The sequence below is a fragment of the Aquila chrysaetos genome, chromosome 21, assembly GCF_900496995.4.
Source record: "Aquila chrysaetos chrysaetos chromosome 21, bAquChr1.4, whole genome shotgun sequence".
Lineage (NCBI taxonomy): Eukaryota > Metazoa > Chordata > Aves > Accipitriformes > Accipitridae > Aquila > Aquila chrysaetos.
In genome coordinates, this window is record NC_044024.1 from 18,296,155 (window position 1) to 18,323,445 (window position 27,291).

Consider the following 27,291-nt stretch of genomic DNA (forward strand, 5'->3'; position numbering starts at 1 on the left):
CTGATTTCAAATCCTATTGGCTTTTTAAAGATGACTCCTCCAACGCACATACAATGTAGTAAGGAGCCCCTGTGAGAGGCTGGAGCTCATGTGCTCTGTTACAAGCCAGGGAAAACTGGTTTCCTAAAGCAGTGTCAGGTCAGAAATTCAGCTGATGAAAACAGGGAGAAAATTCAGCTGACTTCAGTAATAATGTTAGTAGTGCATAAAAAGATGTATTTATTATATATTTTTAAACATTCATTGACTCTACTTCCATAAGGTTTATAGCCAGAAATTTTGCAGTGTAAATAATCACATAAATGTGCAGTCTCTTGACTTTCATTCTCAAACCTGTCTACAATAAACTGTCTACAATATGTAAATCAGATGAGATGATTGTATTATTTCCTTGTCTGTGTTTTGATTTGAGTCAACGTAAGCTGATACACACTGGCAGAGGATTTGGTTCTATCATTAGAACTTGCTGTAAGACTGGTAAATAAAGGGACATCATTTGCTAAATGCGATAATAAACATAGCTGTCAAAGCCTGTAGCTGCAGGACTTTTGAATTGAGGCCAGTGAGTTATTTCCTTTTTTGTTATTAAAAAAAAAAAAAAAAGGCAAAAATAAGTAAGACTGGCCAAGCATTCAATTTTCAATTTTGTAGATATTCAGTTATAAAACCTGGACTGCATCCAATGCCAAGTTCCTCTAAGTTATGCAAAAGACAGGAGGGAACAGAGCTGCATTCTAATCAGTATATTACTATGCATCATGCTCATTGGTTTTAACAACAGCCTTTGCTTCATTTTTAGAAGTCAATTAAAATAGCAGTTTAATTGATAAAAAAGAAGTCTTGCTAGATTAAGATTGATGTTAAAATGCCTGATTGTACATAGATTTATTATTAATACAAAATGCATACATCCCTACAGACTGTTTTATATACTTGCAGGAAGCACCAGGGCAGGCAGTTCTGCACTTAAAGGAAACCTGTGATTAATTCCTGTTTCCCACATTGATTTAGATACTGAGACAAAGTTAGATGTCTGTTCTAGCATTTCAGTTAACTAACTTACTCACTTCTGCTCTATTTCTAGAGCAGGGAATTCACACCATGCAAAAATCCCACTCTTTAAAACACAGTGTTTACAGCGTTATTCAGAACGTGCGAACAGTGGCCTCTTTCCAAAACTGGAAACAACACTAATAGAGTGACGTGCTTTCAAGATGGCTGCTAATTGCGATTAAGAATTAAAAAGGTTAGGACCAGGCAGAGAAGGAAAACTTTCTTCTTCTCAACTAGGTCATCCTGTACCTCATCCTCAGTTACCTGCCTTCTAATTTATACCTCTTAGCACTCAAAGCCATTTGTTTCAATGGCAGTATCAGGACTGATCTCTAAGTAACGTCTTTAAACCTCATTTCTATGCTTTTTTTTCCTTTTTCTTCTCAGAAAACTCTTCCATTGTGCTGGTTTTTTTCTTCAACTGAGGGCTCCTGCAAGTCTGTTCATTTCCATTGAGAACTGGTCCAATCCCCAGAGCTTTTCTTTACATATATTTTCAAAGTTCAGCATAGTTCTTTCTGCCCTACATTGCAAGCTTTCTAACACACTTCCTATTGTGCCAGTCATGGCATATTAAGTGTTTAAAAACTTTCTTTTTAAAATACAACTCACTAGAAGTTTTCAGAAGGTCTCACCAGAACCTCATCCAGCATAACGGCTTCTAATGATGCTACATTTTTTTTTTTTTTCCCAGCAGCACTCAAGCATCTGTCAATAGCAAGCCCTAAATCCCTTTCATTATTTGGCATTACTGCTTCAAACACATTATATGATGGTATTTTTGCTCCTGCTGTCCTGCATATTTCCTTTAATCACCAAGGCAAGATAGCTGTCTCTGGGTAAATTCTGCCGCTCCTTTGCCTTCCTTGTCAACTGCACTGTTCCAGCTCCTTCCACCTCCACCGACTCCCCGCTCCATCAGCATCCCATGCAAACTTCTCAGTGCTAAAGCTGAACTCCAGGACCCATATATTTCACCTATCCTCCAAAGTCCTTCTCATTGGCAGTAACAGCCTCGATAGTCCATTTGTTCCTTTCTCTTGTGTCTATTTACGTGGTGTATCCTATGCGCAGGATATTTCTCCTCCTTCCCACTATCAAATCCTCATTTAATGTGCTAACCCACCAGGTTCCCTCCAGCCTTGCCCTGACAGCCCTCAGACAGATGGTCCTAGAGCTCGCTACAGTCAAGGGAGGGGAAACCATTGTCATACAGGCAGCTGACTTGTCCTTCTGAGTAGGCAGGGGCAATCCATAAGCCCCCTTGATCTTGGGTAGGTATAAAAAGACACAATTTACAGAAATAACAATGCAATGGTTACTGCTGTGATGCTAGTGGATACTTTTGGAGGGACAGAGAATATAAGGCAGCAGCACATCAAAGTCATTCTTACGCTTCACCTTCACATTCCGTCCTCTCACTGGATGAAGGTGAAGGAGGAGAAGGAGGAGTACACGAGTGGTTCTATGCACCAACAGGCTGATCCAGAGGCAGGTCAATCAGCTGAGCTCTGGATAGCTTCAGTGTTACAGTATTTCAATGAACATTTTATGCCTCCAGCCAGAACCCATTTAATCCTGACCAATTTGTGAATTTCCTCCCTTTTTTGGTATGCAATATTAAGGATCATGCAGAAGCAAGTGCAAATGAGTTAAAAAGAACCTGCAATCAATTTCAACAATAGAAAACATGAACTGCGTAATAGGAAAACTGTGCAGGGTGATGTACTTATATTAAATATACCTGTCATGAACAACTTAGCCCTGGCAATGTAAGCAGAAGAGATGACTGACTACATCCTTTCCATTTAAGATTTTATTACATAACATCCTTGAAGAAAAATGCGCCGTATCTAAGCACAAAATCACCCAAAACCCAACTGAATGGGCAGTGTGAGCCATGGAGGCCATAGTTTGGATCCTGCCATCTTAACACGTTTGCCACTGTAGTAAGTTCAGCTGCCTCTCTAGACAGGGCCATGAGGACTCACACTATGCCAGAGCAGCAGCAGCCAGAAGCTTCTCCTCACTTGCAAGATCCTAATAAAGTAACGGTGACTGTCAAATCTGAAAGATGGCCTTTCAAACAGGTGTTTCACATGCAGGGGCCAGTCCATCCAAGTCTCACACTTTCGATTGATCAGAGCAGTTGAAAACCAAACAGATGATAGAGTTTCAAAAAATATATCATATTTCATAACCAAAAGACAATCCAGAGATTTTAATAACCACCTCTGTATTTTCAGAGCTAACAGATGTACCTTTGGAGACAATACCTACCCAGGAAGGTTGTAGTTAATAATGCAATATTTTTAAAGCCAAAATTCCCAGACGTACTACTGGTACAGGCATTTTAAAGAGTATTCATGTGAAAAACAGAACTGATTTTGTAAAAAACCTGTTCTGCAAGGTAGCAGTCTCTTTGAGCCTTAGTGTTACCTAATCAAATGCTGAATGTTGACCATCTGTCATTGTAATCTGCGAGTTCTCCTCACAGATAAAAATAAACCATGGAGGCAATGTCAAAGTAATTCTTTATTAGGGCCATAGTGCAACCAGCCAGAGGAGTGAGGGGGTTTGAGAGCGTGTGGTGGAGGGCAGAACACACAGCCTGTCTGGATACACAGGGAGGCTCTACATCACTCTGGCTTGCAGGAAACGCACTGGTCAGGACACCCAAGGTGTGCCCTGCGAGACCCTCTGCCCCAGGCAGAGGCTGGTACCTGTTATTTCCCCCAGAAGAAAGAGGGTCAATAGATCTGAGAGAGGCATTCTGTGGCTCCAACTCTGCTGCTGTGCCAGAGTAACTACGCATTGTCCTTTGCTCACAGCTTCTTCCAAAGCCATAATTAAGTTCTTAGTTGAAAAAGAAGTGGAAGAAAAAAAGTAATTATGTCTTGAGGTCAAGTCTCACAACCAAAATCAAACAGAGATCAAACATCCCTGTGACTGTCGGAGGAGTTTGGGTTTGAAATTCATGGCTGGGGCCCACCATTGATACAAACTTTCCATTGCTCTCCTTACAAAGTAGAACATTTCAACATGATTTTAGTTCAATGGCTTTCAAAGGGAACACTGCACTTTACACAAGAGGAAGCCTTACCCTTAGCCTTCTCTCAAACGTGGAGATATTGCCTTTGGTCTGCTCCCTCCTTTGCCTCCATTCAATGAGATTTGAGTTATGCTCTCCAGGAAGGGAGATATTGCACTTCCCTAAAGTGGGGCTGACAACCCCTGCTAGAATATGAGGCTCCGTGTTAAGCGTGATTTCCATTCCACTGGCAAAGGTGACTCTCAGAGACCCATCTGGACTGACCCGGTAGATATTCTGCGTGTTATCTGTCAAAAAACAACAACCAAAAACAGGCAACAGAGAAAAGTTCAGATCTCCAGATTTATGAAGCAAATGTCAGGTGCAATAGGGCTTTGTTTGTCCCTAGGTTACAGACAGCTGAACGTACACCAACTGCAGTGTGATTTTTGCAACCTGTGACCTCCAGGCCTTCCCATGTCTAAAGAGCTTTTTATTACATTTGGCCTGATGATTTCCATTGTGAAGGTTTCCTGCAGCAGGAATAAAGAGTTTTTGCTTTCAGCTTAAAAGTATGTAAACCCATAGGTTGGGTTTTGACCACTGATATTCTGATGATTTTAGCACATTGGGATCTATTAACAGGACAGTGTACTGCTTGAGCGACTGCAATGAGTAACTGAGGTCAAGCATGAAAGCTGTTTTCAAAATGTCTAGGATGATGGCCAGTCTCCCATTCTGTCCATTTTCCCTGTATCACCGTACTAAAATCTCCTCCTCCTCCCCATCAGCAGCAAGACCCTGGGGTACAGGCACAGTGATGGTTGGCCATGAGCCTGAAGCCTCGTGCAAGAGACCCACTGGGATGTGGCTGTTGGCAGAAAAATGAATGGGTCAGCAACGGTGGCACAGCGAGCAGCTCCAGAGGCTCGGGACTGTGCTGCAGAGGGCTGTCGAGGGCAGCTGGGATGACCTAGCACAGCCTCCTCCTCCTCCTCCACAAAACTGCCAGAAGGACACGGAGGGTCCAGAGCAGGTCTCCACTGCAAGGACATAAAGGACAAGGACAGCCACTGCACGCTCCCTTTCTTTTGCCTGGGCACTGGAATTCCTCCACTGCAGGCAGAGCTGAGCCACATCGCCTTGCATTTGGTCAGGCTAGGGATACGCACGCAGGAGGTTACTGTGGCTCAGCTGTCAGGGGGAAACTCGATCGTGAGCCTGAATGTTTAGTGCTAAGAGACAAAGCGAAAGTCTCACCCTTAAAATGCAATTGAATTCATACCAGCTAGGGACTACGAAAAGCATCCTTTTTTTTTTTTTTAGCTGGTCCACACAGAAGTAACTGGTCCAGCTCTTGAGACGTGAATATATGGAAAACAGTCGGGTATGTCAGAAAGTGAAGATAATAGGCATTACATCAAAAGAGACTTTGTGACTCAGATGTAAGGATACCACGTCTGACTGGTTGTTCACAGGGTGCTTTGTAATAGTTTCACAGAGATATGGAAATATGCAAATTATATGAATTCATAAATATGATAGGTATAATAACTACAGCTGTTCATTTCTGGCACTGCCCATAGTGTGCTGACACTTTCCTGAGGCAGAATTTGGTAACATACCAACTTTGAGGAGTTTCAGATTTAAGGACAGACATACAACCAGGCAGTCAGTAGATGGTGCAGAGAGCAGATGGGGTCACTTGGACAAAGCCTAACAGGTGATACAACAATACAGTATAATTATTTCCACTTGTTCAGTGCTGTCTCTGCAATGCAATAGTGAAGAGAAATGAGTGAGTATCTTGTTAGGTGAGTTCTTCCTATTTTTTCTTATAGATCAAAAACCGAGAGGAAGAAAAGTTCTGTGATTTGCTCAGTTACAAAGCTTTTCCATAGCAGACCTGGAAGGAAATCAGAGAGCAAAAACCTGAACAAGCCACTGAAAACAAGAAAATCAACAAGGAGAAGAAAACCCAGATCAATTAAACTATATAAAACCAGAACTCTGGTGATGAATCTGCAAAATCTGAAGGAGGGCACCGAGGCACTTCCATTAGGCAGAGAGTAAATTCTTCTGGAGAGATATGATATTGCCAGGGAAATAATGTGGTGTCTACAGGGGCTGAGTCAAAATCTCATCCCCAAGGCAGTCACCAGCAGAAGTGGGTCGTGCTTTCCTCCTTCCTACAAGTGCTGTCCCCAGGACACAGCACTACCTGAGAGAATTCACAACATTGGCCAAACAAGGCATTTCAGTGCTAAAACATCAGTGGAACATGTCATTCTTCTGGGCAATATTTCTCAGAATAACAAAGCTCAGTGCATTATAGGTCAGTCTAAGTCCTCCAGATACTGAAGTAGAAACTAGCACGTAATGCCTGGAGACATCGGAGATTTCAATAACTAGAATCCATCCATGGGACTCTTCTAGGAGGAAAAGAATTCAGTTGTGGTTTGTTTCTAATTGGTATCCCAGGAGAATTATAAGTAGTATCTAGCTATTTGTACTGAAGCTAGGAAGAAACAAATGAACTAATTCTAATGTCTTTTTTTGGCAAACAGTTAAGAATGCAGTAATGTCCAGGGTTTGAAACGTAATGATGAGGGAAGAAATAAGAGAAATGCTTTAATTACCTTGTTTTAAAGTATATATTGTAGAGGTAGCTGAGAAGTTTGTGGCTGTGATCACATTCTCTCTGTTCGAAGTATCAAGTTCCACTCGTGTCAGTTTTTCAACATCGCTGTGGAAACTGCTGACTTCCCCGGTTGGGAAGGTTGCATTGGTGAGATGGCCATCAGAGTCATACCTGCAAGACATGATGTTAAAGAGCCATGAAAATGTATCACTATTGTCTTGTAGATACACCTAAAGGAAAAAAAAAAAAAAGCGAAAAAAGTAAGAAGCATTGTTAACACTGTGCAACAAGTAAAAAGGTAAGAATCGGTCCAGTTATTCACTCAAAATGCATTCATTCCCTAATCCGAATTCCTGCTTAGACTCTTTTTCAGTGGTGCTGGATAAAATACAACTGGGAATAGTCTGAGATGCTACCTACATCACTCAGCTTCTGCCAGAGGTTTCAGCGTTGCGGTGGGGGTTTAACCCGCTGGGATGTGATACAGGAGGGCGGCCGCTGGAGGTCACTCGGCATTCAGGCAACCACTTCGCCCCCAAAAAAGGCGTTTTCTTACCGTAAGTTTAAATAAAACCAATTCTTCGATCCTGCAACACTCAAAAACTGCCTTTTGTTGCTGATGTGTGAAGTACATAATATGAATGGTGAATTTAAAAAGGGGACCTAAAGCGTAACAATAGCGATAAAATTAGATTGAAATCTGCAGCGATTAAGTTGCCTACATGGTTTTTACTCTTGTGTTAGGTTTCCCATGGGCCTACTCAAATCAGCAGGAACTTCTCATCACAAGTAACAGCACCAGAATCTAGAGCACCACATTCTAGTTCACCTAAATTTCATCAGTGCTAAGGAAATTCTTTTAGTTTAAGGTACTTTACGTGCATCAGGCCATGTTATGAAAAAGTCAAAAATTCAAAAAAAGCTCAGGAACAGTGTTTCTAACAGGTCTTTTCAGTTCTACTGATATATTTGTTCTTTCTGATGGTTCACACGGAAAACAATGCAGAACATTGCTTGGTGCTTGATATTGTTTCACATTAGTGCCTCCCATCTTAAAAACCTTATTGATGCTAACACATTTTTATTCATCCAAGACACCTCACTGATAATGCAGATGTATTTGCATGAGTAAAACCAACTCATGTTCATAAAACAGAAACTTATTTGTGCAGGTAGGAAAGCATAATTAAGTTTTCATGTTTTATTAACTGTCTCCTCTCGTTGACAAAACATATCCTCAGCTGGTGTATCAACCGGCAAAGCTCCACTGCCTCCAATGGAGCTCTTCCAATTCACATCAGCAGACGATCTGGCTATGTCCTTCACTTTAATGTGTTGGCATCATTTCCTTAGGATCTTTACTTCCCCCTAATTAGTCAGACAAAAATCTATGTCACAAGAAGTATTGGCGAAAAAAAATCAGGATTTTTTTCCCTTTCCCCCAATATAAAAGAAAAATACAGCAGCTGTTCTTTCCAAATGGAACACTGGAGAATGAACTAGTGACCATGTTGTGTTTTTTTGACAAAAACATTAATCAAATGTTAAATACAATATAATCTCTCTCTCTTTCACCTCCTACTGCCCTCATATACATCATGCAATTTATTTACATTCTACCCTTATGCCGGTTCTGTGCAAATTGACTGGGTGCCACACCTAGCAATTAAAATTGACTCAGATCACTACTTTTGATCATTAGAAAACTCCATGAACATTGGGCAGTTATATTTCATTTACTGCTTCATCAAACAGATATGACAGCTTGCTAGGTTATTTGGATTTGCTACCGTACCACAGAAAAATCCCCAAATCATGCATTTTTATGGCGTAAATGCAGCCAGTTTATTGGAACGTATTTGTGCACAAGACTTGGGATCCATCTTCGCTAAGGATCTAGTTTTGCTGCTGATAGTGCTGCTGTCGAGATACAAAACTCACTGTGTAGCTGAAAATGGGATAAACTGTTACTGGATGGCTGGCCAGATACGGTACTGAATTATAATGAGACTAGAGCACATGCCAACGGACTCTTACTCATGTAGATGGTCCCAATGACTTCAAGGAGAACATGCAGATTAGCATCTCAGCAATGATTCCATAATATGACCAGCTAAAGGTTTTTTTTTTTATTCCAGATTGCTCCAAGAAACCCAACCCTCCAAGGATAGGTTCTGCCACCTTTCACATGATGAATAGTAGCATACTGGGACTCAGTTCCTGCAGAGCAATGTCCTACCCATACTAATAGGGGCAGAATCATGACATATTTCTTAATGTTAATTTGGGGCCCAGTTATGCCACTGTTAATCATGTCAGTGACCATTTAATCATGCAAATAATTGCATTGATTTCAGTACTCACATGAGAAAGTGCTCACCAGTATTTGAAATGCACACTTGGGGATATAGCTTCACAATCTATTTTCATTTCTATGTGTAGCACAGTTAAGAGTTATATAATTTCAAAGGGAAAGCGGTCTAATTAATTTTTTCAGAGAGAGTTGTTTCTTGCAGGTGTTTTCTTGTCCTTGATTTAATAGAGGCACCGAGCTCCCCCTCCCCTCTTACAGCTTTAATGATACAATATTAAAAAAATCTAGATGACTGAAAATTATACATTAGCTATAATTTTATGCAAGAGCTCTTTCAGTACTTCCATTCCATCAGATTAGAGTAGATGGATGACAAGTACTTTTGTAGGTGGTTTTCTGCCTCTTAATAATTTCCCTCTGTGAGTGAATCTGACATATAGGTAGATGTTCTGAACAGTTCATTATCTTTGCTCATATTCCCAAGTAGGTGTGATACGTGTTGTTAAACAAACTCATCCCTACTTCAGCTTGACACTGCCATGGGTTGAACTTTTGGATGTGAATGCAAATCTACCTCAAATGGAGAAGAGGATTCCAAGCAATTTGAAAGTTGCTTCTATGATAATTCTCTTAGCTCCAATACTATGTTCATATAGGACTTGGAAGCAATTCACATATAAGTAACCCCTTCAAAAAAATCTAATTTTCAAACTGAAATCGGGTGTCAGTTCAGAATGTGACCTGTCTGGAAAATAACGTCTGGATAAAAGATAACTAAGGATCATCACGCCCCATGACCTATTCATGGCAGAAGGTGAGCAGCATCTCCCAAAAGCACATCTACTCAGCGCAGCACTGATTATAGTCAACTACCCCTCTGACTGCAGCAGATTGGGTAACAGTCTGTGTATTGGCCATTCAGGAATTTGTAATATATTATGAAGATGACTTAAAATATTGGACTGAACATAAATATTAAAGACATGACTTCACTATTTAATTTTGATATTGTTTTTGTAATGCTAACAATTGTAATTCTGTCAATTTCTAGTGACTGATCTAGACTGGCAGAAGGGCGCAGTCGTGCAAAGCCTGGACAACTCGAAGCATCAGTGAGGACAGTGTTACCTAGCCTGCAGTTAAAGCTGTGAAAGCATGAAAAACTGTTTAATTTAGCAAAACTTCTTTGTGTTAATCACATACATCGTATCAGTCCTTCCAAGGCACAAGTATTTCTTTGTGAAGAAATCTATTTTACATACAATGGGAGGCACCTGCAAGCAGGTGAAGTCCTTTAAAAGGTCTTACTATGCTTGAGTCATACTTTAACAAACAGCTTGCCAGAAGACAACAGGAACAAGCAATAATAGTGTGAAATGGTTTACACTCAATGTCAGTGGGACAGAGTAAGAATACCGAGATTGAGTAGCACATGACTGAAAATAATCTGCTCTAACATGCTCTAACAATCAAGGCCCTGCAACAATGCATAGTGTTCAGCATTTTAACAAGTAATAGGCATGATTTGGAGCTACTGTAAAAGCTTTTTGAAAGTGTCATTGGTCCATGGTCTGGATTGATGCCATCCTCAAGTAGGGATTTAAATGGATCACTCTCAGTGTCGAAATTATTACAAAGAAGTATATATATTAAGTTAGTTCTGCTTATAAAAGGTAACACTCAGATGAGTGTTTAAGCAGCACCAGGACAACAGTGAGCTTTGTCTTGTTGCAAGATAATTTAAATTTATATGAATAGATGTCTGATAATGAGATCTGAACCAGGAAGGCCCTGTATGGTTTTGTTTTCCTGCATATTGTCAAAAAAGGCCCTCTCTAATGGTTTATACTTATGTCCACTCTACCAATTTAGTCTTTGGCAGAATAATAGAGGGCAGGATGGAAAAACATACCCTTGAATAAAAAAATCTCATGCACTAGGCAGTAGTTTTCTCTGCTTTTGTGCTACTTCCATTTCAAGAAAATATAATTCTAAAAACCTGTAATAATGGTGACTCAACTGCCTCTCCAGGTGACTTATGCAGTAACTTAATTCTCCTCAATGTGTTTTCTGTTCGTATCTCACCTGGATGGCTTTTCATTTCAGTTTTTGACCATGAACTCCTATGCTCCACAGAAAGCAGGCATTATTATCCTCCTTGAAGACTCTGAACTAGTACTGCAATGTTAAACATATGATTTCCATCCATCACTTGTCACATCCTCAAACAGGGATTATGACAATTAATTATAAATAATGAGAAATCCTGATACATCGCACCTTGTTATAAATAAAAAATGAACTTTCTCTTGGGTTGTTCTCTCTCTGGGACCAGACTGGGATGTTCTGACTGCATCTTTAACTGTCTTGTCTTGCTCTTTAGAAGTCCCGTCAAAGGTCTCCTGAAGGTCTTGCTTATGAGGCCATTCCTATTCCCCTTATATATAGCCTTTTGCTATTACATATTCTTTTGTTATTATATATCCTCTTCCCCTGCTGATAGAGACAAGTTCACTCTTGTCTTTGAATATTCTTTCCACCGAGATTCTCAATTTCCTTTGCAACACTCCCTTCTCTGATGAGTATGCTAATTTTTCCCTTTTTGCCTTCCTCGGGAATTTTGCAAATTCCTGATTTGTATCACAACTTGCCTCTACTTCTTTAGTTACAAAAAATTCCACAATCATATTTTCATTTAGAGAAACAGATTCACAATAATAAAGTGCAAATGAAGTGCAAATGAAGTACAATTTCAGGCAGTTTCTGCTGCACTTAATGGGCACTATGTACAGAGCTTCTACAGGTGACAGGCTTTGGCACTTAAAAATGGTACTGTTTCATTGTAAAAGCTTGTGCAACAGCACTACTTGTCCTTTCTCATGCAGTGTTAGTAGCAGGGTGTCTTTTTAAATTACTAGAACTGACTACAAAAATTTCAATGTTCCTTTAAAATAGGGTTTCTTACATCAGGCATTTAATATCATGGACTTACTCGTACACAGTCGTCCATCCATTTTCATCGCTTTTGGTTGCTAGAAGCCCTGTGTTTCCAGGATATGTCATGAGAGCCAGGTTGTAGCCTTGGGCATAAACTCTTTTCAGAACCCCATTGCTGCTTATGGTCAGCCAGTACACCTGGCCCCCTGGCACCACGACCCACAGGGGAAGCCCGCTCGTGTCTCTGCGGATGTGAACCGAATTCCCATTGCTGCTGGTGATGGTGCCAATATCCCCTTCCCCGCTGTAGGTAAAATTGTAAATGTAGTCCCTCGTGATGAGGTTCAGCGTGTGCAGGTGGGTGCCGTTGATGGTGAACTGATACAGTTCTTGGTCCGCTGGCGATGCAATCTCATACATATTCGTGTCACTGAGGTGAGCCTTGTTTCGGCTGACTGCACGGATGCGAACATTGCCAAGGTCTGCTACGTACAGTGTGTCATCAGGAGAGACTGCTAGAGAAGAAGGTGCTTTCAACTTTGCATCTTTGGCATACCCACCATCACCTGGAGGAGAAATGGTAATTTTAGTAATCTGTAATGTCCATATTTAAGCTGAGCCCCTAAACCTGACACACTGCTTCTCCTCAGTATCATTTACAGGTCAATAAAACAATATCTTCTTCCAACTAATTAAATCCCTATTATCTAAGGTTGGTGCAATTCTAAATTAGCCCAGATGAAGGCAAACAAGAATATAAATTATCTAATTTACAACGGTTTTGCTAAGGCCAAAACCCTGCTGCTCAGGAAAGCTTTAATGGCAAAATTGTAAAAGAAAAAATCATGACATCTGATGTTTCATTCCCTACTTTTTGTCTGTTGGCATGTTGTTAAAGTAGAATCGTGTTATAAATAAAACAAAGAGAAAATAAAACCCAGTAATTCAACTACAATGACGCTGAAGGAAAGATCAGTTTATACTTATTAAAACTCAACACAGAGGAAAACAAAACAAGAATAGACAAAAAGCGCCTTGAGAAATGACCCCTTCCAATAGCACTTGATAATTTATTTGGTTTGTGTATTTTAGGGTTTGAGGAGGTTATTTGCATTATCATGGGCTGTATATGCATATCAAAATGACTTTACATGAGCAGGATTTTCTGTAACTAGCAAGAAAGCATATTAAACCTCACTCTTAGAGAAAAATACATTACTGTTTGCATTGCTCCCTTTCTCCTGCCTGAGAAACGAAATTTGCTGAAGAGTTTGAGCACACCCTGTTCTTCCTTGGAGATGGATAAATTAGCTGATCTTTCTGCCAAGCTGACCCTGCCTTTCACCAACCCAGCCCTGGCACAATCATTAGATTTGCCAGTTTTTAATTTTTCAGCACTGAGGTTAGTTACCCTCAACAGGAACCCTGAACCGGATTCTTTTCAGCACTGGTCTACTATAGCCATAACTGAAGCTGGCAGCACTTGGCAATGCACATGAGGCTTTGATTATCATTACAATGCTGGGTCAGCAACCCACCTTCTCTGGAAGACCATTTACATTTTTTTCTCTCCATTCTTGACATACTTAATGTTTTCTTGTCAGTAATTAACCTTTTACTTGAAATGAGAGGCTTAAGAATTATGATGACATTATGGTGCTGAACACAGTGGTTCTTAGAGATGACAAGATGACAACATACTGCACACCTCTGTATATGGGAATGCTGTCCTTTGTCCCATAATGAAATATGTTTTTATGAAAAAAAAAAAGCCACAATTTGTTTTGATGCATGCAGGGGAGAGGAGCTGCGTTGCTGAGCACGTCCGGTGATGCAGTGTGGGCCTGGCACTGGCTGTTCCATTTTAAAACACACAAAGAAGAAGAAATTCGTAACTTTATGTGATTGCATCATTTTGCTGGTTGTGCAGCGTGACACAAGTGATGAGAAGGGATAAGCTAGTGTTTTTCACTTGATGTGAAACACCTTGGTACTTGGTGAGAAGGGCTGCTTGATCCAGTAGTATTTAGGTGCAATCTGCACTGGGGCCGGTACCATCTTCAACATGGGCAAACATAGCTGACACAGAAAGGCAGGCTCGGAGCTAATTTTGAATCATGTGTAAGCTCTGTATCAAAGGAGGAAAAGCTAAGACCACCCCGAGGTTCCTCCAGTGCCAACTGGAAGACTCACGTCTCTGAATCCAACGGATTAAATCCACAAAGAGCTGCTGATAACATTTCTGGCTTTCCAAGGAAAATGAATCATTGCTCGTCTCTCCTTCCCCTTGTCACTTTGCTAATCTGCAGCTGTGCCAGGGGTTCTCAACAGATAAGAGACAGGAAATAACTAGCATCTCCTTACCTGAAAAACAGTCACAATTAGGATCAATCTTGCAGTCGCAATCCGATGGGGCTCCAGCGATTATAGAGATCTCACCATTGGTTGTGACCTGTTGTATACGGTTGATCTTTCTTTCATCTGTTTCTGCAATGTAGAGTATGCCGCTGTGAGACACAGCGATCGCCCTGGCTGACTCCAGGGTCGAATGGATGGCCACCTTGCTGACGATGAAGTGGTCAATCCCTGGCACCTGGCAGTGAATGGGGCGTCCTGCAATAATTCGCACACGCCTGTTCTCAGAGATCTGCAGGACAATGTTGTTGTCCAGGACATACAGTGAATTGTCTAGAGGGTTCACTGTGAGGTCTGTTGGCCACTCTAACCGCACCTGGGAAAAAAAAATTAAGGGGAAGGCACGGAAAAAAAGAGAAAAAAAGAATGATTACCACAGTAAGGCAGTTTCATTCAACCATCTTTGATCACCATGTCATCAAGGCACTCGGTGGATTCACCCAGCACTGCTTCTCTAGTATGTACCTTTAATTGGGTTTGGCAGAAGAAGTTTCAACAAGCACACTCTTTTCTGAGGTCCAGCTCCAGTGCGGAACAAAACTTGATTTGAAAAGTAATTTAGCACCTTCTGAGAGGTATTTGCACAAGTCCATTAACGTGGGAATTTTATTATACCTATGCGGTCATGCAAATAAAAACACACACTTCATGTCATGCAACATCAGCCAGAAAATTTTCCAGGTCTGAATGTTATTGTTTCAAGGTTGCAGTCAACACTGGCAGAGTGGAAAACAGTTAGAGGCTGTCAATGTCCTAACACTTTAATTGACTGTTAGTACAAAAGGAAAATGACATACTAGAAGAGTACGACATAGTTCCACAATTTATTTACTAAGCAAGAAATGTTAATGACTTATATGCCATAAGAAATATAAGCTTGTTAATAATAAACCAATATATCACACTTCACATGATACAGTAGCCAAGCCATAATTATTTATAATGATTTTGCTTTGTGAATTCAGTATTTCAGTCATGGATTAAGTAAATTCTTCATACTTAAGGTTAGCTTTTTGCCTTTTTCCATGCAGGTGAGAGTGCCAACCAAGCAAAGTTTCCAAACAACGCTGGAGGAAATACTAGAAGAATGACCTCACTCATCTGATACCTGTTGCATCAGGATCTGGAGGAATTAAACATGCTCCCAATTAAAGGTGGGGCTTCCTGTCAACCAGAAAGACAACCAGTGTGTAGGCTGCTAATTGTAGCATGTACTGGCCAGAGCTTCAAACTCCTCCTGTTGGGAAAGCTCAATAGGCAGTGTAGGATTGCTGAACTGGGAAACAACAACAGAATAGATGGGTCCCCCTTGCCAGCTAATGGCCAGTGGAGGTTTTGGACTGCAGCTTGTTTATGGAAAGGTCAGAGAACAACCGAGCCACCGGGATTGCAAGACAGCCTATTTTTGTCATCTGTCTCAGGATGCTTTGCTTGTTATCCTTCGTGAAGAGATGGCTGCTTTTATCTGAGTGGAATTTTTCTGGACTAAATATTTCAATCAATCAGCAGAAGAGAGTAAATACCAGGCTAAAGTGTAATGGTTTTATATGCTTTATATGTCACAGAAGCTTCTATTATTTAATTTACTGATTTTGTTGCTGGTTTTGCTCATTTTTCCACTGTGCTAATTAAAAGATCTATGAATCTAGAGACCACAGATGCTAATACAATGCTCAGCACTGAGGAATAACATATGGTGGAGTGTGTGGCCATCGCAAGCCACCTGCTCGCCTGGGGTCAGCTCAGGAACTGGGCTGGAGTCCAAGTCTCTCCCCTTCTCAAGCATCAGTATTTCCTGAATAATCTCATTTCCAGAAGTACATTGCTGGTTTGATAATTGATGTTTTAATAAAGTGAGTGCATTGTGGCTGCCGTGTCTCATCCTGCGTGGTTACGTGGTGCACCACACAATTATGAAGGCTCACGGAGTAATCGAATCACTCCTTGTGCCCAGTCCATTTTACTAGACAGCATAATAACTGGCATTAAAACTAATGCTGTTGGGTTCAAGATCTCTTCTGAACCAGGTGGTAGAGTCCTTCCAAAGGATGATAAATGTGGTGAAACAGTTGGAAACAGATTCCTCCCAAAAGGTGCTGATTTCTGGGCGTGTGTGAAACTGCCCAGATTTCACCCGCTGCTCTAGGGCTGGTTTACACAGTGCTGCAACTGGGAGTTCACTGGTACACCAAATACAACTCTTTTGTTAGCATAAAAATCTCTACAAGGCTATCTTCAGGAAACTTGGAAAAAAACATATTTGCAATGTACCTTTAATGCAGAACATTTGATGGGAAACAGACACCATCAACTTTAATGGCCTCCTTCATAGATCGCTCTGCTGTAAAAATAATCTTTGATTAACCGTAACTAGATTATTAGTGATAAAAACTTTGGGCTGAAACTATCTATTTTTGCCATAATGACTCTGCATAGCACCTGCCATGTTGTAATAGCTGGTTTTCCTTTGTGGACCAGCCACACTGCCTTTGCCCAGTGAATAATCTGAATTCCTCCCACTGTGAAGCTATGCCTGGTGTCTTGCAGATAAACAGGGACTGGTTTGGGCCAAAACAACTTACTCTCTTGTTGATTTAAGGCTGATTTGGTTTATTGAGATAGAATAAACTTTTATGCAGCTGTCCATTTCACTTGCAGCAATGTGCCTAAAGCTTAGTCTTAACAGCTGTTAACTGCAAGCACATTTGCTTTCATACCGATCACATCTGTAAATCTAGCTGCATTATGGTAAAAATAAATAAAATTTTAGTTGGGAACATCTAAACAACTTTGATTACTACACCAGAACTGTTGCCTAGCTCACTGCTCTGCAAAGCTAACAGAAGGTATGGCTACAGCTTCTCCTTCCTGGGTTTAAAGTGGTCATGGATGTATTAATGGTTTAATCCCAGGCGAAATATTAAAGCTAGCATGTACCTGTCTGGAGACTGCAGCATAAAAACCAGCTGCTGCTCACAGCAAGCTTACGCTAGTTCAACTGGAGGGGAAAAAAAGGTGAAATAGCTCAATTAAAATCAAACATACACACAAGCCCAAACCCCTGAGCATTCCTAATCTGAAGAAGAATTTCACAGATTTAGAAAAAATCTGTACTGTTCTTGTCAGGATGAGGCTTCATGGCATCCTAAACTGGTGCAAGCTGGGGCTGCTGCAGTCCCACCCCATCCCTTCTCCCAGTGCAGCCCCCAGCAGCAAGGCCAGTGTTTATGTGCTCCTACAGAGAGCAGGTTCAGGATGGTTTGCTGGCTAAAAACTAATCACCTAAATCAGCTTAAGCTGAAGTGTAACTGCACCCTCAGGTTCACTGTTATCTTGAAAAGTCACCGGTTGTTTCTTTTCTTTTAAAGTAAGCTGCTCTCTGGCAGATTTCTGTGACCAAACCATCAGTTGTGCTTCATTCAAAGCCAATAAACATATTACAGAGAAGCACTTCAATTCTCATCTGATACAACTGTGCCTATTAAAAGGTTTTTCCAGACAAAACCTCAGTTAGGATTAGAATATTAAATCAGTTAATATACTTTTTAATTTGAAGCAGTACTTCACAAGCCACTGTAAAAAGTCCTCTCCCATATATGTATATTTTTCTTATAACTCAACATTGGGCCAACTGCAAGTGTTTTTTCTTGAATTTAATGGGTTCTTTTTTTTTGAGCAGTGTACAGAAATGGCATTGCTGATTATTCCATTATAAACAAACAGACAAGGTTTGTTCAGTAGCAGTCAGTACCTCACACTCTTCACAGACTGAAATTTTCAGGTGACAATTCTGGTTAGGTTCATGGAAGACTGAGTATATGCAATGGAAATCACTGCTGAAACAAGTGAACCCTTGAGCAATGAGACCTTTTGCATATACGTATTAACATGTCAACTTTTCTGGGAATTCAGCATTTAACTGTCAACATAAAGGCTCCAGCTATATCTAATAATCAATCTCTCATTTGAGAAGTGCAAAATTAACACCTACTGGTCTGGCTTTCTAATACATCTTTTCATGTCAAGTGTTCTGGAAAACACAAAGTGCACTAAGGTGGCTTCAGTTTAAATGAATTTTCACTGGGAGATCTACATTTAGGTAGTTAAATAGCTCTCAGACCCAAATGGTATTTTTTGTGTCTGTTTCTTTCTTGCAAAATATACATGTGCTTGTATAACTATCTATCTACCTACCTATTTGGTTTTGAAATATTTAAATATTTTTCCCACAGCTAAGCTTTACAACTAAATAAATAACATGAGATTTTTGCAAAGTAGCACTGATAAGGGAGCCTGCACTCACATACTTCTTAAACATACACGCCCGCACATGTACACACATTTAAGTGTTAGTTTGTGAAGAATACTGTTTCACTTTTTGTTTTGACCATATGGCTAAAACTTTCTGCACATTTTGCATGACATTTTATGGCTGTGGCATTTTTGGTACTATTTTAAACAAATCAGATCAAACAAATTCAACCGTTCATATCAAAGTAAGAAAAATAAAGAGAGAAGATCTATCCCTGTCTTCAGATGCCGGTTTCAAGAGCTTAACTGTTTGGTTGCGGGGGTAAATTTCACTGGGATAAGTTTCATTTATCATGGATTAAAAGAAGCTGCATAAATCCCTAAAAAGGCTTCACCATTGCTTTGATTTCTTGCCATGCATTGCTTGTATATTTTGATTCAATTTCACGTAGTAGCATGAAATTCATGCCAAAATTTTTCTGATAGTCCTGACTGATGGATTACTTCCTATCTGTACCGCTTAGCTTCAAGCACTTCTGTTTATGCTACCTTTCCCTTTATTCAGCTCTACGATATGCATTTGCAGAACCGATCATAGCCTCTTCCATATTTCTCTTTTGCTTCTAACTTCCTTTTTTCACAGAACCCTAGAATGGTTTGGGTTGGAAGGGACCTTAAAGATCATCTAGTTCCAATCCCCCTGCCATGGGTAGGGACACCTTGCACTAGACCAGGTTGCTCATCTTCTCTTATTTATAGTCAATTCGGCTGTTGTTTCCAGGCCAAACCCTTTTACTCACCACAATGTCCTTCTAAATAGCATTTTTCTCTCTTCCTGCTCAAACCCTTCTTTCTCCTTCCTTCTGGGAGAGAAATGGCTCTGAGGAAGGACTCACACAGGTGGTCCATTAGGAGTGAGTGTGTAGTTTACAAGGCAGAAGGAGACTGGTTCTGCTTCCCTGAACTTTTTACAGGATGTCTCACTACATATATTTTTCTCTATTTTCTCACAGTTGACAACCATGGATATTTTTTCATCATTTTCTGTCAGTGTGCTCTCACTTCTGGGCTCTTTCGTTTGTTGACACTGACACTGTCAGGTCCTCTCAGCAGCTTAGCTTCTTTCTTAATGGCACACAGAGACACAATTCAGCTCCTGCGGTCTGACACCAGGGAACCCTTCCCCGCGGTGGGATTACAGCCTCCTCCCACGCTGGAGGAGCCTTTGTTTCTCATGCTCCTGATGCTGCATATTATAAAATTCAGAATTATACAGTTCAGCTGTAGCAGTCCCTGCTCTAAACTTCACAAATGTTGCTCTCTCTGCATTCATCGTTCCCCAGTGAAAAACCCAAATAAATGAGTTTTGCAGCCTAACGACCGCTGTTTTCTACCCTGGGCTGAGAAAGCAGCTGTGGCACATTTTCCGATGCAGCTCAGAGGTCTGAGGCCACCACTTCTCCAGGATCACGGCTTGGGTAGTCTCCCCGCCAATGTGCCTTTGCCGTCAATTATTTCCAGTGGATGAGGGACCCAGTGCAGGAACGTGAAGGCAAGGCACCACTTCAACAGTTTTCACTGCTTGTCTTCACTTCACTTGCAACAAGATTCGCTGTGCTCTCACCTTCCAGCTCTCTTCTTGTTTCATAATTTCTTTCTTTTTTATGATTTTTTTTTCTGCTTCACAACTTCAAAGACCGTATCTTGGGTCTACTAAATCGATAGAAAAAGTTGATTTCTATGGAGACAGGTTTCACACCGTCTTTATTTAATAATAGAGGGAATATTATCCAGAATCACATAAGCCCATTGACTATGAAAATCAATGGGACTTAGATTCCTAAGCCATTTAAGTCTGTTTAAACATGGTACCCATGGTTTATACAGGCTATGAAAGATATACTTTGTTAAATGCCCAGAAGGAATTTACAAAGTATTTCGAGCAGACTGGTACCTCTGAGAGGAGGAATCTTAGACTCTTCAATTAAAATACCTCAAAATAGACCATGAATTTGAATCTAACCCAAACGCGTCTCCAGTGCTGGAGTGGGAATAGATGTCCTCCAAACATACTGTTAATTTGCATGGCCAAAAGGAGGGAGAGGGACCAGGTGGAAATCTAGCTAACAACAGGACTGTTTCCATTTTGCCTCACTTTCTAACTTGCGTTTCCAGGTCCCGGTGCTTGTCAGACAAGCCGGCACAAAAGTAAGGTTGCATAAATCTTAATAAATCTCTCACTAGTCTTGGCCTCATCTTTCCATTTTGGGCTCAGAAGTTCTGGATACAGAAAGCCAGTGTGTTGCCAATGCAGAAAAGGTGGGAGGAAGATCTTGAAAAGCTTTAATTGAGACAGTAATTAAAAGCTGTATGAGAACAGTGAGAGGCTAGAGCTAGTACATTACGGTGTCTTTTGCTTCCAATAACTACTGAGGTTCATAAAAGCATCTGGCCTGAAAACTGAGAGGAAGAGAGGATACATAGAAATGATATTTCCAAAACTGAAAAAAGTGAAAAAAGCAAAAGCCCCTGCCTTTGAGCAACACCAGCCACTGTGAATATATCACCCAAATACTCTGACTCTGCCCCGAATCCTGAATCAAACTCAAAATTAAAATTAAATTCTTGAAATTAAAACTTCCGACAGATTTGTGCCCAGGAAACTGTCTGTCTCTCCAGGATCACGACCTCTGACAACAGGACTGCTCCTCAGGGCAGTGTTCCTTTGACCCCAGGGCTGGGCAGAAAGTGAGACCAGGGGAAGCGAAGGATGAGAAGCCACTGCCAGGAGGCTTCCAGTTGGGCGTGTGGGAGCCACAGCTGCCTCCTCAGCCAGATCAGGGCTGCAAAACACATCCTGCAAGGATCAGAACAAATCCTAACTCTACAGCTTTCACAAGAAAATGCAAACTCACTTCTGTGGTTTATGCTTTCCCTTAAGAGTTACACCATTAAACTCACAAACACAACTTCTGCAAATGAAAGAAAGAAGGATGGGGAAAATAGATCTGCAATTCACGTTTACGGCAGGGCATCTTCTATGGCAAATTCCTACAACGATACACAATTCAAGAGTAATAGCTTTTTTTAATCCATTGTAAGAGTGAACTAATTCTTTACTAAACTGTAGCAGAGAGTTAAAGCAAACCAACTATTAAAAAGTTTGATTCTTATCTTTAAATTATACATATTTTTTTCACATGGATATAAAAAATTCTAGGCAGAAAAAGCAACTGAAGTAATTTGAGTCCTTTTACCGAAATTAGCACAAGATTAATTGCTATCACGACATGATTTTCTGCAACTCATTTTTCACAAGTATTTACACAATAGATATTTCAACTGAGCAAAATGAATGTAATCTAACTAGCTGTCATGCTGCATTGAAAGCAAACACATACTGCTGTTAGACTTCAAAGAGCTAATAAAAAAAATAGGCGTCTTGCATTTTGCAGAACAAACAAGACAGCTGCATTCCATACAGCAATCCTTCTATGCGAGTATTTACATTGATTATATACTCGCAAGAAAACGCACTGGAGAGTGCTTGATTCTGGTCCGAGACTGTAAGCAGGCACTCTGCTTTAAATTTCTGTCAGCTAAGGGCATTGGTTACTGCTGTGATGCATATTTGGATATGCATTATCAGACTGTGCCAGAAAAGCTTACAAGGATACAGTTTAGGACTAATGTTTTTTTAAGCAAAAATCAAGAAAGACCACTCAACTAAATAACATATCTCAAGCCTGGGATGGATACAACCTGGATGCAAAAGGAGAGGCACTTGGTTTTCTTGTCTTCCAAAAAGGGTCTAGACAAAGATTGTAAAAGTGCATCTGAAATTAAGTTTCCAACAGGTTCCTAATCACATAGCTAAAGTTTTTGATTTTCAGTAGCTGAGCTCGAGATCTAGAAAGGCATAGAAACGCTCCAGACCTAGAGGGGCTCATGAAAGCTCTACAAAGCCTCTTGCAAAACAAACAAAAAAGGAGGTGGGAGACGGGGACGTGCAGGAGACCCTAGATGGGGTCTCTGGAAAGTTTTATATTCAGAAAGGGCCCATAAGGGTGCTGGATCTAGAAAAGCCTGCCGAGCTAGAAAGGGCTGCAAAAGGGCTTCAGAGAAGTGCTAGGCAGTCTCTGAGAAAAATCTCTAAAAGGCTTCCAAACCATCCCAGGAAAAAGATCTAGTGAGTCTCTAGACATGCTCCAGAAGCTATGGATGTGTCGTCCCTCCTTTCCCCTCCCCTGCTCCAAGAAGCTCTAGATCTAGAAAGGCCCCAGATCTACAAAGGTGCTAGATGTCTTCAGAAATGCTCTTGACATGTCTAGCAAAGTATGGATCTCAGGCTCTTAGCCATTTCTAGATCTAGAAAGCAACAGGAATCTCTAGACAGTGCTAGATCTGGAAATGTCCTTTTAAAACCTCTTCTTTTCTTTATTCCTTCAAACCAAATCCAAAAAGGCTGAAGCAAATAGCATAGCACAAGTTATAAATCCTTCTGGCTGGATAGGAGCATACAAAAATCATTACACAATGAAATGAGTTCCTTAGGACTAGGCTACTTATACCAAGTTTCAACCATTTGACCTCTCCTGATTCCCCAAAGTTTTGGCATACCTTTCATGAGCCACCCAATATACTTATAGTTCATGGTAGTAATAGCAAAAACCACATTGGTTTTGTTGTCACTATCGATATGGACACAGAAATATAACTCTGAACTGGCAAGAAAAATAGAAGAAAAAAGAAATACATATGGATAGAGGACCTAAAGGGTTTTACATCGTATCATGACTTTCCCCACTTCTCACCAGAGACAGCTACACGCTGTTCAGTTTCCTATTTTGCTTTGAGCAGTTGATTGAATGGCTATTGAGTGATGTTCAGACATTTACGATTTTCCTGCAATGTGACCTACATTGCTAAACTTCATAAATTTATTCTCCAAGGCAGCGTATCATTTTGCATGCCATACCCATCCCAAAGGAACCTATCAGCAGGAGATGAGGCCCAGTTTGTAAAAGCTGAATGTCCTTCAGACATTTTTAGCTAATTTGTTTGTAAATCTGAGTGTTATTGTCAGAGTAACATACTGCATGAAATGATGCTCTCTATCATTCTGTTTGCATCTCTCTGTGGCCTAAACTTCATAATGCACAGCTATAAATGTAACCTCTGTATGGCATGCGACAAATAGATACAACCAATTTCTGTCTTGACATTTGCATTTTTTTTCCTCCCCTGACACAGTGCCTTTTCATTTTTTTTTTTTTCCCTTGGCACAAACAAGGGTAGAAAAGATGCTGAAGCAAACATGGCATCATGAAGAGGAGAAATCAGGCATTCTTAGCTGTCACTGCCCAGGCTGCAGCTCCTGCCACGTTACTTTCTGTGGTTGTCACAGCTTACTTTCATTTGACTTCAGCAGCTTGTAAGAATAACTCAGGGCAAACTTAGTCCTAATAATAATACCAGAGATATCACTAATACCTCCAAAGCAACACTTCTTGGTACTAAAACCTTTTCAGTCTTTGTTTATAACCAGCTTTGAGACCCAAGAAGTACCCAGACAGCAAGGGAACAACACCCTCTAGAGTTCCCTCATGCTGACATGCTTCAAAGTCCTGACCTTTGTAAGCTGTTATTATTATAGTGTTGTTTTGACAGGATTTGCAGACTTTCAGGTTCCCCTTAGCACCTGGAGCAATTTGCAGGCCAGAAGTATTGCGGTGCTGGCTTTTTTGACCCCCCTTCCACCGGTTATTGTGGTGCAATGCTTTCAGTCATGCAACCATACCCACACTTTCTTTTACAGCTTTCAAATGCAGCAGTTTGCAGCTATGTAAAATTTCAGTGAGCTGATGATAGAATTAAATGCCTATATCACTTTTTTCACTTACACTGGTTTTATGCCTTTATTTTTGTAAGCTTTCTCCTGACCTGTGCTGTTGTGAAGACAGACCGAGTCCAAAGACCAGTTCTCACTCCTCGAAGATGGAGGACAATCTTCCTCTGACCTAGTCAATGCAACAATTTCTATCCCAGCAGTGTGTGACATCTCTGCAGGACGGACACCACCACCTCTGGTAACTGCTGGCCTCAAACTTGCGCTGTACTCAAACTCCAGACTTCTGCCAGCCCATTTGGTCTCTCTCCCCCTAATGCTGTGTGACATTTCCAAATACCCAAACCAGAATACACCAGGCAATCTGAAAGGCTTGGAATAGAGGCAGTAAAGACAGTTCCACTTAAAGCTCAATTATTACTGTTATTCACTTTATAACACAAAAACCCTGTTACATTTGTGGGAGATCCTTTACCCCATAGGTGGGTGAAGGGTTGGTTGGTGAGAGGAGCAGAGCAACATACACAAAGTACCAGCATTGAAAATCTTAAAAAAAATGGCTAATGTAGGAGTTGCCTCCATCAAAGCAGATATTTCTTAAATCACAGGCAGGCCTTGTAATTAGTGAATATGGCTGAACAACTGGATTAAAAGAAAAGGAGAGGCATTGTCTGCTGGGCCTGCCTCTGCACGCTCCTATTAACATCTACCTTCCCTTCTCAGCAGACCTTCTTGGGGCTTGGACTCCAGGATGCCAGGGACCAGCTTTCACTATCGGATTACTTATGGTAGCTCTGCGGTATATGTAGAAACCACATATACATATATGTATATAGATGTAGTTATATATGCATATATAGGTATATATTATGTGTGTGTATATATGCATACATTTGTCCACTATGTCTCCTCAACAGATGAAAAAAGTCAGATGTAGTAACCAATACATCTCAGCCCACTGCAGACTCCCACCAGTCTGGCAAAGCTGCGCTAAACATTTTCAGCAGCATAATTCAGCACAGCAGATACAACGCCTCTGCCACAAATAACTCATCAACTAGACTCTACGGTACTGAAACCATATTTAAATGAGAGAGATAATCAAAGGCTACTTGTGCATAAGGAATAAAAAGTGAAGCAACCAGGTAAGCTGGTTGCTCGGGAAAGACTGACAGGAGAGCCTCAAAAGGAGCCAGGCTTCTCAGCCGGGAACCCATTCACTGGAGAGCTAAAAGAGGATCGGGTGTTTGAAGAGCTGGGCAGTGGGCTAGGACCTCGGCCGTGCAAGGACGGCGGGTGAGCTGGAGGAAGCCTGGAGGCGGCAAGGCAGCTTGGATGAGTTGGAATTGCTGGGTGGGTATGCACAGGGCACACGCAGGCGGCATTTGGTGAGCATGGAGGTTTCTGTGAGTCAGGATTTCAGACCTGAGAGCTCCTAGACTCAGGGCTGAGCTGCTGCTACCTTCTTGCCAGCCATCCAATTCTTACGGAACTTTCTTCCTTCTTGCAATTTCTCATTAGAAACAAATGATTAAAAAACCAATTTAAATCTGGCTCTGTATAGCAGAAAGGAAGAGAAAAGTCATGAGCAGAGGTCTGTCAGGTGTCCTTCACTTCACCATCAAGTGTCTAATGCTCCCTGCCTCAACAATCAAAGAAAAGGATGCAATCGCTGGAAGCGTTGATTAAAATGTATATAGTCTTTTACTCAGTGGTAATGCATTATTTATGGCAGATAATTGAAATAAATTGCTGTTTTGCAGGTGACCAATACAAAAAGAGCACTTGGGCTTTAAGGAAGAAATTGCAGTGTGACTTCATCGCATGCTATCTCGCTTCTATGACTAATATTTCAAATTCAGTGATAGAATAATTTGATTAGAATATAAATTAGCTGTGATGAAACCACCCTGCTTTCTGTTTGATATTCTAAAAATCACATTATACACCTACAAGTTTGATTCATGAGCTCTCTCAGACTTTTTTCCACCTGAGGTCCTAATCCTATGAGCTTCTTTCTCTCAGTTCCTGTTAAAGAGAGGCTACTTAACCTCTCCTCTACCCCTTGAAAAGATTATTTTATCTGCTACCTGAAGAACCTTTTTTAAAAAAGGCTTTCAGCTTGGTTTTACTTCAAAGTATGGATAGTAGTGACTGCTTGCTCCTGCATATGCTATTATGGCTGGAATTATTTTGTATAGGCTTATGGCTTCCAAAGACTAACAATTAATTGGGTGTATGAGTGTGTGTGTTCATTTTTAAAAAGGCTTGAAAATACCTGTGTAAAAGCTCTGTCCTCTACCTGTTTTCGTCTGTTTTCCAGAAGCAAATACATTCTCTTAGGATACAGTTGCTCCTTGCTACACACTTGCCACTCCCTACCCTTTCAATTAAGCTCGGAAAACCACCCAGTGAGAAGCCCCAGTTCCACTGAAATCAGTGGCAAAACAGTTGCTGATTTTGCTAGGGCCACAACTTCCACTCTACTTTGCTCCTCTGGTACTCCAGCAAAGCCAGAGAAGAAAGAACGTAAAATGAAGCAGCAGATTAAAAAGAACTAGAGAATAAGATGACTTTATACTGGAAAAAATAACAGCTTTTCTGGGCTCCTTCATGCAGCAAAAATTAGAAAAAATAATAATAAAGATCTTTTCTAAAAAGAAAAAAGCTCTGGAAGTCTTCTGTAAGGGAAGACCACACATAAAAATTAAAGGGCCTATAAATTGTCATTTCTGCTTTGTGTGCTTTTTGTTCAGCAATTTCATGAATACACATAAAACATGTTTCTGCGAAGCACTGAA

The 27,291-nt window shown here is 40.7% G+C and overlaps 1 protein-coding gene across 9 annotated transcripts in view; it reads right to left on the bottom strand.

The window, feature by feature from the left end:
* Nucleotides 1-27,291, bottom strand: part of TENM1 (teneurin transmembrane protein 1) — a 349,493-nt gene that overhangs the window by 15,956 nt on the left and 306,246 nt on the right. For all 9 annotated transcript variants that reach the window (XM_041119091.1, XM_041119089.1, XM_041119090.1 and 6 more), the window contains 4 exons: nt 14,341-14,707; nt 12,032-12,542; nt 6,724-6,896; nt 4,157-4,392 (listed from right to left, as the gene is read on the bottom strand). In XM_041119091.1, coding sequence (XP_040975025.1) covers nt 4,157-4,392; nt 6,724-6,896; nt 12,032-12,542; nt 14,341-14,707 — 1,287 coding nt within the window. The remainder of the gene's footprint in view (nt 1-4,156; nt 4,393-6,723; nt 6,897-12,031; nt 12,543-14,340; nt 14,708-27,291) is intronic.